General features: G+C 52.6%; 1 protein-coding gene across 1 annotated transcript in view; it reads left to right on the top strand.

Moving 5' to 3' along the window:
- The first annotated feature begins 12,548 nt into the window (after nucleotides 1–12,548).
- The window catches only part of LOC131588347 (opioid-binding protein/cell adhesion molecule homolog), a 296,092-nt gene continuing 295,669 nt past the window's right edge, over nucleotides 12,549–12,971 (top strand). The window contains exon 1 of the mRNA XM_058857153.1: nucleotides 12,549–12,739. Coding sequence (XP_058713136.1) covers nucleotides 12,679–12,739 — 61 coding nt within the window. The 5' untranslated portion in view covers nucleotides 12,549–12,678. The remainder of the gene's footprint in view (nucleotides 12,740–12,971) is intronic.

The following is a 12,971-nucleotide window of genomic DNA, read 5'->3' as shown; positions in this document are numbered from 1 at the left end:
ACCCCCTGTCCCCCAGGCCTTTTTGTTTTGCCTTCTCCAAGTGGTCAATATCGACTGCTCGAGCAGAGCTATTTATTTAAGAATGCACCTTGTCAATATTTATGTAGCCTGTAGCTGGCTGAGTGTTCCAGAGCAGTGTGGGGAGTGATGGACGGGCAGGGGAAGGTCTCCAGCTGGGAAAGGCTCAGTGCTGGGGAAGGAGGGAGCAGCTTTGGAGGGGCTCTGGTGATTTTGCTGTGCCCTGGAGTAGCAGTTTCCTCCCTGTGCTGGTCACACTTCCCTCCACCTTCTCTGAAATTCTTCCTTTCCCACTTCATCCCCTCTCTGGAGGGCTCAGATTTTCCTTTGGGGAAGGGAGAGGACAATCACATGCTTGCCACGAGACCCTCAGTTCTTTTTGGGGGCAGAACCTGCTTCTGCTGTTAATTACCTGATTAAATTACATGGCCTGTAACAGAGAACCTTCAATTAGGTTATTCAGGTGTTGCACACCCAGGGAAAAAAGGTGAATGTCCTCAATACAAGCTCATATTTTAATATGAAACCTGTGTTTATATGCTGGGTAGAGGTGCCAAGAGTCCTTAAACTTTAGAGGAGAGATGGAGAAAGCAGCATTATTATTTATTATTTTCCAACACCTCCCACCCCGAGCTCCTGGAGTTAACAGGCTCCCTGTAGCTCTCCACTGGCTGGGATTTGGTAGATGAATAAACACTTTTTTTTTTTCTTCAGAAAGGGGAAAGGTTGTTTACAACTTTTAAACCAGAATGGAAATGTCGTTTTCTGTCAGGACCATTTCATGAACAATAACAAAATAATGTTTAAAAAGCCTTTGAAGTGTCCCTTTCAAAAGCAAAACTGAACTACTGTGGGGAATATTAAATACCACAAACACAAGGTATTAACACTTATTAATGAGCTAAGAGAAGAATAAAATGCAACTGAAAGCAGAAATTCATGCCTGACACCAAAACCTTTGTGAAGTCTCTGCCACATCTCCACAGGAGAGGGTCACATCTTTGTTTAAAAACAAATAAAGCCACAAAATGTGCATTTGGGGGGAAATTAGCCATGGGACTTCCAGCTTTACATTGATGTTATATTAATGGTGGTCAGGGGAACACCCTTTTGGGTAGGAAACACTCAAGGAGTTGTCTCTGAGGTTTTGCATCTTCCTTAAGTGATGTGACATGGATGTGCTTAAGTGCTAATTATGCTTGACAGTGCTTTTCTCAAAGTGTGTTTGACTTTTTTAATATTAGACAATGGCAAGGGAACTGTTTTGGGTCAATTCCCTTTATTCTTTTATTATTATATCAAGGATACAAAAAGCTTTTCAAAACAGGTGCTCTGATGAGTCAGAGCAAGATTTGCTTGTTCTGAAGAGCAGCTCCAAGGAGAACACAGGACATAGTTCCAATTACTTCATGGCCAAACCCATTACAAAATAAAAATATTTCCAAGTGCCAGAGGAGGGAGCCAGCAAAACACAGGAAATCAGAACATTTCTGCCTTTTTAATGTCTCTTTTCCTAATGAAATCAGAAGAAATTGAGCGGAGCAGCACCAAACTTTGCTGTCAGTTGAGAAAGAGTTGATAAAGTGCTGTCAGTGTGTGATGGATAAGCTGGGAGCACTCACTTTAAAAATCAAAAGTTTGTTGCTCTGGGAGGACAGGGCTTTCTCCTTTCTGCTCTGCCCACCTGTTCCAGTCTATTTTTTGAAATATCTCAAAATCTTGGGGGTTATTTTTGGCCTTTTCCCTGCTCTTGCAGCACAGAGCTATCCATGGGGATAGCTTGGGAATTTATGCTTGTCCAGGCTTGTCACTGCTCTCCCCACAAAGCACAGAGGGTTTTGCTGGTGAGCTCTGGGATGGGCCAAGGCACACGGTGATTCATGGCCTCAGAGCGGTGTGTGTTGGAAGGGACCTTAAATCTCACCTCATTCCAACCCTCTGCCATGGGCAGGGACACCTTCCACTAGCCCAGGTTGCTCTAAATCCCATCCAATCTTCCAGAAGTCGACATACACATTCATTTCTGGAAAAAGGAATAATGGCAGGGATGGTCCCAGCACAGAGCTGCAGCATCCCTTCCCAGGAGCACGCTGGGTTTGCATGGGAGACGTGCTGGAGCTCAGCTCATCACTTCCATGGGGAATGTGGGGACCTGGAGCTGCTGGGGAATGGAGCTGCCTGGAAAAGCTGGGGGAGGCAGGGAAAAGGACATCTGTGAGATGCCGGAGGCGTCTCTCCACCCCGCAGCGCTGCTGTCGGAGGCAGGGAGGAAGCAGGAGGGATGGAGAGAGCTGAGCTCTGCCCTGGGCAATGGGGGCCAGCTGGGTGACCCCAAACATCCCTGTGCAGCCCCAAAACTCCTCTCCAGTGCCTGGGATGGGCGGGAGCTGCCAGTGCCGCTCGGTTTTGGGCCTCGCCTTTCGGTTTGCGTGCGCTCTGTCACTCCACAAATCCCCATTCCCCGTCGCCTTGCAAAATGCCTGCGCCGCATATGAAATGGAGGAGATAAAATTACAGGATCCCAGAATTGGCCAGGCTCTGTGCAATATATAACATACCAGATGGTCCTACAGGATGCCTCTGAAATATCTGTGCAATAGCATTTTAAGAAACTGATATAACTGATCAGGCAGCATATGGAAAAGACTTTCTGTGCTGTGTGAGGGTGCAGTGCCCCCTCTCCCAGCACCTGCTCTGCCTCCCCAAATTAGGGGTGCCACGCAACAACGAGCATCTCCCATCTTTAATGGGAGATGTTCCCGTCACACATCTGGGACAGGACCCTGCAGCTGGGAGAGCACCATTCCAGAATGTTTAAAAAAAAAAGAAAAGAAATAAAGTTGTTGTCATTAAAGGGCAGAGTGAGAACACGGTGGTTTGGTGGCTTCTTCACAACAACCACCTCCAGGATGGCCTTCACCTGGGAGCATCCCAAGGATGGGGCTGTTTGCATGGAGCTTGTGACCACCCAGGCTCCCTCCTGCTGCTCTGCTGTAAATGGGGTTTTGGTCACATATTTCCCACCTCCCTGTGCCTTAAGCAGAGGACAGTGTGTTTGTGGGAGCAGACAGACCCCCAGAATGCTCCTGCTGGAAGGGAAGGAGCATCTCCCTCACCCCTGGGCAGCAGCAGCACAAAGCCCTGGCTCTCCAGCTGGAGTTTTGCCCCTGCTCTCTGTCCTTTGAGCCCCCCCCCAGTCCATCCAATTTCAGATGCACCTCATGTGCTCATCTTGCTCACGGTGTCCCTGGGCTGCCTCTCGCCCTGTGCACATCCAAAGCCTCTCCTGCCTGTTTGCTATTCCCTGCTCCTCCTGCTGCCCGTCTGCCTGGCCTCACACGTGGCTGACCCCTCTGTCAAACAAAGAGGACAATATTTCCTCTCCACAAGGCTCGGCTCATATTCTTTGAGGTACTTTGGGGTCACGGGATGAAAGGCTCCTTGCTGCTTCTGCAATGAGTCCAAGTCGAGCTAAGAATAGATCTATAAACAAGCCAGCAGGGAAGGCTTCCCTGGGGAACCTCTCGGGACTCTCAGAGAATGTCATTGCTGGAGTCATTGTCACAGGAGATGTGGACCCTGCTGGGCCCTTGCTCTGGGGGGTGCCTGCCTTTCCCATGTGGGGGATGGCTCTGAGCAAACCCTCTCCCAGACTGCAGATTGCTTTTGGTGCCAAGGAGAAGGGCTGGGGCTGGACACTGCAAAGCTGAGGAGAGGGAATGTTGCATCCCCTGGCTGCAGGAGCTGCTGTGAGCCATGTTGCAGGACACAGCTGCTGGGCTCTTGTTGGGATCTGGAGTGATGGAACCAGTTTTGCTCCCAAACCTGTCTCCCTGGGTGCCCTGGGATGAGCTGCAGGGCTGGGTTTTGTGCCGGCACGTGAGATGCTCTGGCAGGAGCTCCACGCTTGGTTGCTACCCACGCTCGTGCAGAGAGGTATTTCGAGCTGTCAGTCTGGCGTGCTGTCTGTCTGTCCACCCACCCAGGCATCTATAAAAATCCAGGCTGCATTAAATGTCTGTCAGAGCCCTGCTGCTGAGACCAGGGCTCCTGGTGCTGATCGCTGTCCTGGAACCCCACGTCCAGGTGGAGAGGGTTGGGACTGGAGTCTGAAATGTGCAGCTTGATCAGCTTGATCCCTGTTTCTGGAGTAATCTACATAAAAGCTGAGAGTGGGAATCTTGCAGAAAGCAGACTTCCCTCCTTTGTCTTTCCTGACTCTGTCCTCTCTGTTATCTTGACGGCTTCTGCTTGGCTGCCGTGTTGCTCTTTAATCTGGAGCCCTCTGTTCTTACCTGAGCTACAGAGGCTTGACGAGGAAAGCCACTGAACTCAGAGAAAAATGAAAAGGAGCAAAGCTTAAAAAAATGTTTTCTTTCTCTCTCATTCTTAAAAAAAAAAAAAAAAAAATAAGAAGAAGAAGAGAAAACCCAACCCCTAGAAGCACGCAGCCAGTGAGCGATGCCTGGATTCATCCTTGAACCGTCTCCTGCTTATGGATCAGGGATGCATCATTTCTACCCTGTTTTCTTTCTTTCCCCCCCTGCTCTTTCCCTGACATTCAGTCATTTTGATCAAAGCCAGGCAAACAAAAAACTCTTTGCTTTCAACCCATTGACTGGGAGAAGGGAATCCTGCCCCAGTCCTAGCGAGAGCATCTTTGGAGAGGGTGGGATGGGGAGCCCGGAGCAGTGGGGTGTGAGGGGATGGGGGGTGGCACAGAAGGAACCTGATGCCTGCGTGGAGATAATGTTTTGTACATGACAACAGTGGATAATTACTGTGATCAAAGACCTGTGTGAGGGTATCTTGTGTTTCATCGCTCCTGGCACATCCTTCTGATGGCTGAGGAGGGGAGCAAACTCCCTCGCTGTCTTTTCCCACCATCCTCCTTCCCATGAGGATCCCTCCCAGGAGATGGGGTGCTCAGGAGGGTGTTTTGGGGGGTGGCTGGGAGCACCTGGGGGTGAGCAGGGGCCAGGCACTTCTCAGGAGTTCGCAGAGAGGGCAACGAGCACGATCAAAGTGCAAGAAATTCTCTTTAAATGTAAGAAAAGCTATTTGAGGGAAGTGGTGCTCCAGCACTGGAATGGTTTTCCAGAGACGTTGTGGGGTCTCAACCTCCTGGTGCTGCCTCATTTTCCAGTGCTCACAGCACGTCTTTGGAGGTTCCTCATCCAGCATGTGGTGGGTAATGATTCTTGACGGGAATTAGGACCCTGTCCATCTGGCCCCGTTCTGCCATCTAACAAGAGGAGATAAGTGCACTTAACAACACACCAGCTCTTGTTCAGGCCCCTTCTTCCCAAGCCAGAATCAATAGCAGGTCTCTACAGCTTTTAGAGACTTAGATCCCATCTTTTCATCTCTCTCTCACTCATTTTTCCCAAGCAGCATGCGCATGATTTCTCTTTTTTTTTCACGCTGCGGAAATTTTCCCGTTCTACCTTTCATCTGCACCCGCGTGGCACCGGCCCAGCCGGGGCTGCAGCTTGCACACCAGATAAGAAACCACACCCTGATCCCCATCTCCCCCTTTCTCCTGGTTGGGAGCTCTCCCACAGTCTCATTTATCTTCAAAGTGCTTTACAAACACTAATTAATCCCCCCAGCAAGCCGCTGGGGGAGGTGATGCATCGCAGTTTGCCCTCAGCACCCTCATTTCTCGCCCTCGGTTCCTTCCCTGCGTGCTGGGTGTGCTTGCCCTGCTCTGGAGGAGTGGGACACTCTCCCCATGGAAGGGTGGCAGGACAGGTGGTGTCACAATGGTTGGGGACCTGCGTGGAAGGAGCCTGGCTGATGGCACTGCAAACCAGGACCATCAAGAGGTGAGCAGTGCTGCTTGCTCCATCTCCTCCCGAGCCCCAGCCTGCTTCTCCCCTGGCTTTTCTTGCTCATTTAGTTGCCTCGTGTCCAGCTCAGTTGCTGTTCTTGCCTTGCCCCGGGCTGGATGGTGCTGCTGGCCCAGCCTGGGGTAACTGGCAGTGTTTGCCCTTGGCAAGGGCTGCAGGGATGGAGAGACACTTGGGGAGGATGCTCAGGTGGGTCCTTGTGCTCTCCCTGCAGAGCTTGGGGTGCTTGATGCTCAATCCATAGAATCACGGGATGGTTTGTGCCGGTATAATCTCATTCCAGCCCCCTGCTATGGGCAGGAACACTTCCCACTAGACCAGGTTGCTCCAAGCCCCATCCAGGTTGTTTATTCCTGCAGGAGCTCTGAGTTCAGAGAGTCTTTTTTTAAATAAAAAAAAAAAAAAGAAAAAGAAAAAAGCTAGGTTTTTTTTTTCCTCTCTCCTTGCACGAAATGCAAATCAATAGCTGTTGTATTCACATTCTAACAAGATGTCAAGGAGAAAAGGGTAGCCTTTCATTCAGCAGAGCACACACACACACCCCGAGGGAGGGGACAGGAAGGAGGGAGTGGGGCGGGAGGAGGCTGCGGGGGCTGCCTGGGGCGGGCGCTGCAGAAAGGGCACGGGGGTGAAACCCACTGGCACGGCCGGCTGGGGAGGCTTTCTGTTTCCCTGGAGCCCCCTGCTTCCCTTTCTGTCCATCCCTGAGCTCCTGCTTCCCTTTCTGTCCATCCCTGAGCTCCTGCTGCCCATCCTGCCCATCCCTGAGCTCCTGCTGCCCATCCTGCCCATCCCTGAGCTCCTGCTCCCCATCCTGCCCATCCCAGAGCTCCTGCTGCCCATCCTGCCCATCCCAGAGCTCCTGCTCCCCATCCTGCCCATTCCTGAACTCCTGCTCCCCATCCTGCCCATCCCAGAGCTCCTGCTCCCCATCCTGCCCATTCCTGAACTCCTGCTCCCCTTCCTCCCCATCCCTGAGCTCCTGCTCCCCTTCCTGCCCATCCCTGAGCTCCTGCTCCCCATCCTGCACATCCAGACTCTCCTGCTCCCCATCCTGTCCATCCCAGAGCTCCTGCTCCCCATCCTGCCCATCCCTGAGCTCCTGCTCCCCATCCTGCACATCCAGACTCTCCTGCTCCCCATCCTGCCCATCCCAGAGCTCCTGCTGCCCATCCTGCCCATCCCTGAGCTCCTGCTGCCCATCCTGCCCATCCCTGAGCTCCTGCTTCCCTTTCTGTCCATCCCTGAGCTCCTGCTGCCCATCCTGCCCATCCCTGAGCTCCTGCTGCCCATCCTGCCCATCCCTGAGCTCCTGCTCCCCTTCCTGCCCATCCCTGAGCTCCTGCTCCCCTTCCTGCCCATCCCTGAGCTCCTGCTCTCCATCCTGCACATCCCTGAACTCCTGCTCTCCATCCTGCCCATCCCTGAGCTCCTGCTCAGCATCCCTTTCATCCAAACCCTTCTGCAACCCATACTGCCCATCCAGACTCTCCTGCTCTCCATCCTGCCCATCCCTGAGCTCCTGCTCCCCATCCTGCCCACCCCAGAGCTCCTGCTCCCCTTCCTGCACATCCCAGACTCTCGTGCTCCCCTTCCTGCCCATCCCTGAGCTCCCACTTTGCTCCCCTCCATCTCCCTGTGTGAGCAGACAAACAAGGCACCACCTGGGCTCCTTGCAGAGTCCCAGCCCTTCAGAAAGGTGCCATCCAGTTCCCTGGGGCTGGCCTGGCTGGGATGCTCTGTGAAGGATGCTGGGCTTGAGAAGGAGAGTGGAGGTGGCCAGGGCAAGGATGGTCCTCAGGACCTGGAGGAACAGGGAGACAGCGCTCTGTGGGACATGGTGATCTGTGGCACATGGTGATCTGTGGCAGTGGTGATCTGTGGCAGTGATGATCTGTGGCAGAGGTGATCTGTGGCAATGATGATCTGTGGCAGAGGTGATTTGTGGCAGTGGTGATCTGTGGCAATGATGATCTGTGGCAGTGGTGATCTGTGGCAGTGGTGATCTGTGGCAGTGGTGATCTGTGGCACAGGGTGATCTGTGGCAGTGGTGATTTGTGGCACAGGGTGATCTGTGGCAGTGGTGATCTGTGGCAGTGGTGATCTGTGGCAGTGGTGATCTGTGGCACATGGTGATCTGTGGCAGTGATGATCTGTGGCAGTGATGATCTGTGGCACAGGGTGATCTGTGGCAGAGGTGATCTGTGGCACAGGGTGATCTGTGGCAGTGGTGATCTGTGGCACAGGGTGATCTGTGGCACATGGTGATCTGTGGCACATGGTGATCTGTGGCAGTGGTGATCTGTGGCAGTGGTGATCTGTGGCAGTGATGATCTGTGGCAGTGATGATCTGTGGCACATGGTGATCTGTGGCAGTGATGATCTGTGGCAGTGATGATCTGTGGCACATGGTGATCTGTGGCACATGGTGATCTGTGGCAGTGATGATCTGTGGCAGAGGTGATCTGTGGCAGAGGTGATCTGTGGCAGTGGTGATCTGTGGCAGTGATGATCTGTGGCAGAGGTGATTTGTGGCACAGGGTGATCTGTGGCACATGGTGATCTGTGGCAGTGGTGATCTGTGGCAGTGGTGATTTGTGGCAGTGGTGATCTGTGGCACATGGTGATCTGTGGCACATGGTGATCTGTGGCAGTGGTGATCTGTGGCAGTGGTGATTTGTGGCAGTGGTGATCTGTGGCACATGGTGATCTGTGGCACATGGTGATCTGTGGCAGTGGTGATCTGTGGCAGTGGTGATCTGTGGCACAGGGTGATCTGTGGCAGTGGTGATTTGTGGCACAGGGTGATCTGTGGCAGTGGTGATCTGTGGCAGTGGTGATCTGTGGCAGTGATGATCTGTGGCACATGGTGATCTGTGGCAGAGGTGATCTGTGGCAGTGATGATCTGTGGCAGTGGTGATCTGTGGCAGTGGTGATCTGTGGCAGAGGTGATTTGTGGCAGTGGTGATCTGTGGCATGAGGTGATGCAGGGCTCTGTGGGTATCACCTCTGGCAGATGGGATCAGCTCAGTAGAGGCTGCTCTGGTGTTGGAGTATCCGTGGTGGGAGCAGGGATGCTCCTCACCCTCCTCTCCTGCACTGCTCTGCCCCCTCTCCCCGGCTGTGCAAGCAGAGGGCGAGGAAACCTCTGAAAATGTGTTATTTCCCCCAGAGACTACTCTGGTCCCAGATGTGAATATGCATTGAGACAGCTGGGGAAAAAAACCTCTGGAAATACACACAAAAATCATGTCTAAATGTGCCCAGCGGACCAGAATGTCTGCTCTCCGATCGGGGGCTGCCTGTCAAATTTAAATATGCATTTTAGATTCTCTGCTTGATATCAGAAAGCAAAGAACCCCAAATATCCCAGAAAAGCTCCACCAGCTAAATACATATTTATACACCTTTTTATTATGTGTCTTGGAAATCAAACAAATGAAACGGGCCAGTGTCTGCTTGGTCCTGCAGAGCTGGTGAGCAGTGATGGATTTGTTTGGCTGATCAAAGCACATTTGTTCCCATTTTGCAGATGGGAAGGTAAAGGCAGAGAGGTACCAAAGGTCTGCTCCGAGGTCACCCTTAGAGCTGTGTTTGGCAATTCGGGTGCCAGCCTAATTGGGCAAAATATATGCAAAGAGAGCAGCTCAGTGTGTGCTGGATTTGGGTAATAATCACTGCCAGGTGAAAAAAAAAAAAAAAGGCAAATGGGAGAAGTGTGGTGGGAGAAAAAAATAAAAAGTAAGAATGTGTTGTTTTGAAACTTACCCAAATATAGCTTTTCAACTCTGGGTTTGAAAGCAGAGCAACATGTTTGTTCTGAGTCCATCAAACATTTCTGTTAATTAGAAATGATTTCTTTGTTCGTTTCCTTTAGTTCCTCCAAGATAACTTTATTTCTTTTTGCCTTGGGCAGATTCCGAGCTCGCTGTGTGGATTTGGAGAACGAGCTGCAGCCACAGGGTTCAGCTGAGCCCCAGAGCAGCTCAGTTTCCCCTGGGGACAGATGGCCCTGTCCTGGGCTGGCCAGGAAGGATGCAGCCACATGCCTGGCAGCCTTGGGAAATCCCAAATGTCTCTTTGCAGTTGTTTTCCCAAAATACTCGCGAAGCAAAGGATAAATTTGCTTGGTGTCATCTGTTGGGGTATCATAGAGGGAAATTCAGGACAGAAATATCCCTGTCCTCATCCCAGGGTGAGGGAGATGAGGGAGACACTCTGCTTGCTGGATTTTTCTCCATGTGATGATTTAGCTCTTTCAGAGGTCAAACAGCATAACTTTACTCTTATTAAAGGAATTAAATCCTTAGTCATGATTTCTTTGGTGCTTTCCTGAGGATGCAGGAGATGGGATGCCTTCAGCACACAATGTGGGAATATGGTTGAATTAAAAGCTTTTAAAAACTTATGGTTTATTCATGCAGAGTAGAAAATGGAGAAGGAATAATGGTTAAAAGCCAGAGAAAGTTTGTCCTGGCAGAGTGGGCTTGGCTCCCATCCCTCTCTGGGTCGGGATACCCCTTCCAGATATCCACAGTGGATATGGCTTTGTGCACCAAACTGTTCCTGCTCATCCTGGTGCTGCTGTGTGTGGAAATAATGCCAGATAAGAGGGGTGTGCATGGACAGGGATGTGGTGGTACCGAGTTTTAACAGGTGGGTGAGAGAAACAGGGGAAAAAGACCAGAGGGGAGGGAATGATCAGGGGTTTGTGGCTGGATTTGGATGCCAGCCCCAGCTCTGTGGCAGGCTGTGGGAATTGGTGTTTATGGATCCATTGTTATTCCAGGATTCCAGCACCCCAGTGCAGAGTGTCTCTTAGCCAGGTGCTCCCTGAGACGATGGTTTAATGCAAAAAGGAGTCTTGAGGGAAAATAATCCAGGAAAAGGGGATGCAGGGAGGGTGAGAACAAGCCCAGGTAGATGAGAACAGAGATTAAGGCGAGGAAAAGGTGAAACCCTGGGATGTGGGATGTGGAGGAGTGTGTGGCCACTGGTGCCAGAAAGCTGTGGTGAGTTAGCTGGAAATCTGAAGTGTTGGGCTGAAAGTTCTCTTGGGCTGACCTGGAACTCAAAAAGAGACCTTTAACCCTGAGTTAGTAGGGAAAGAGATTGTCTTGAGAAAAACTGCAGGTTTAAATTTGTCCCAAAGCATTAAAAAGAACACTTACAGTCTGTTTTGAACAAAGCTGACATTACTGAGAAATAAGAAACATCTTTTTTTATAAAATGTCAAAAATAAGCACTATTTGTTTTGGAAACTAAGTTTTGTAAATTTTTTTATTATTTTTGTTTTTGGCAATGCAGCAAACTCAAGCCCTGACTGGTGAATGCCTTGGTCTGGAGGTGGCTGTGGGAGGGCAGCTGTGCTGGGGATGCTCAGGGCACAGCAAAGGTGTGGGAATGTGCCAGGGTGGGGGTCTGGGGGTAAGGAGGGAAATTGTGGCATCCTGGAACGAAAAGAGAGCATGAGGAAAACTCCTTGATATGGTTTGGTATGGGGTGGGGGGTCTGCAGGAGCAGGTACCCTGAGCTTAAGGTCTTTTGGGGGCTCTGTGAGCTGCTGAAGGGAAAAAAAAAAAAAAAAATGTCTCCAGTTGGGATGCACAGGGAAGATTGCTGCTTGGTTTAGAGATTTTGTGTGAAAAAAACACCCACTCATGCTAAAAAGCTTGGACTGCTCCCTGGTTTGCCTCAGCAGTAGGAAAGAGCTGCTGCTGCTTTCCCAGCAAGGGGAGCAGAGGGCAGGGTGAGCCAAGGGGATGAAGCTCGGGGCTGCTCCACCAGCCAGCTCCAGTCTGGGGAAGAAAAAATTCCCCTTTGCAGGCTGCTGGTGCATGAGGAGCTGGTGAGACCGTGCCCATGTCGGTGCAGGGCTGCTCCCAGCATCCTGGGGCTGCTCCCTGCATCCCAGAGCTGCTCCCTGAGTCCCAGAGCTGTTCCCTGCAGCCCAGAGCTGCTCCCTGCATCCCGGGGCTTCTCTCTCCATCCCAGAGCTGCTCCCTGAGTCCCAGAGCTGTTCCCTGCATCCCAGAGCTGCTCCCTGAGTCCCAGAGCTGTTCCCTGCATCCCAGAGCTGTTCCCTGCATCCTGGGGCTGCTCGCTGAATCCCAGAGCTGTTCCCTGCATCCCAGAGCTGCTCCCTGCATCCTGGGGCTGCTCCCTGCATCCTGGGGCTGCTGTCTCCATCCCAGAGGTGCTCCCTGCATCCCGGGTCTTCTCTCTCCATCCCAGAGCTGCTCCCTGCATCCCAGAGCTGCTGCCTCCATCCCAGAGCTGCTCCCTGCATCCTGGGGCTGCTGTCTCCATCCCAGAGGTGCTCCCTGCATCCCGGGTCTTCTCTCTCCATCCCAGAGGTCTCCCTGCATCCCAGAGCTGCTGCCTCCATCCCAGAGCTGCTCCCTGCATCCCGGGCACCAGCTGGTGCCGGGAGGGATGCTCGGGGGGTGGACGGCTGCATTTAACTCCCTGTTTGCGGAGTGCAGCCCGCAGGAGAGCGGGTGTGCGTGTGTCAGTCAGCATCCTGAACCAATGGGTGCCCGGTAGGAGGTCTGCGCTCCCGGTGCACGCACCGAGCCTGCTGCTCCTTCTGCCAGTTGTGTGCGAGTGTGCGTGCGTGTGCAAGGGGAGACCAGACACACTGACTGCCTGCTCCCGTCTCTCCCCCTCTCTCCAGCTCGCTAACTCCGTCTCCCTCCCTCTGCAAACATTGGATTTAAACCTGCTCAGAATTCAGCGCAGACGGAAAGCAGCGGCGGCAGCAGCAAGCAGCGAGCAAAGCGGCCGCTCGCCTACCGCAGCTCCAAGATGTACCATCCTGCCTGCTGGATCGTCTTCACGGCCACCACTGCCCTGCTCTTCATCCCAGGTAGCTCAGAAAGCTTTTTCTCCGGCGGATGGGAGGCAGGGGCTGGCAGGGTGGGAGAGCCGAGCGGGGTGTGCGCGCAGGGCAGCGGGCTCCGCGCACATTGCGCACCAGAGCGCACATGCAGGCGGGCAGCGACTTCTCCTGCAGCGGGGGATCGCCCAGTGCTCCCAGCGAGGGGCTCCGGAGCCGTGCTGGACCCCCAGGTGGGCACCGAGCCGCCGGTACCTGAGCG

The sequence above is a fragment of the Poecile atricapillus genome, chromosome 25 (assembly GCF_030490865.1).
Source record: "Poecile atricapillus isolate bPoeAtr1 chromosome 25, bPoeAtr1.hap1, whole genome shotgun sequence".
NCBI classification, from domain to species: Eukaryota; Metazoa; Chordata; class Aves; order Passeriformes; family Paridae; genus Poecile; species Poecile atricapillus.
The sequence above is the reverse complement of the archived record's forward strand: the minus strand, read 5'-3'. Positions and strand labels throughout refer to the sequence as shown.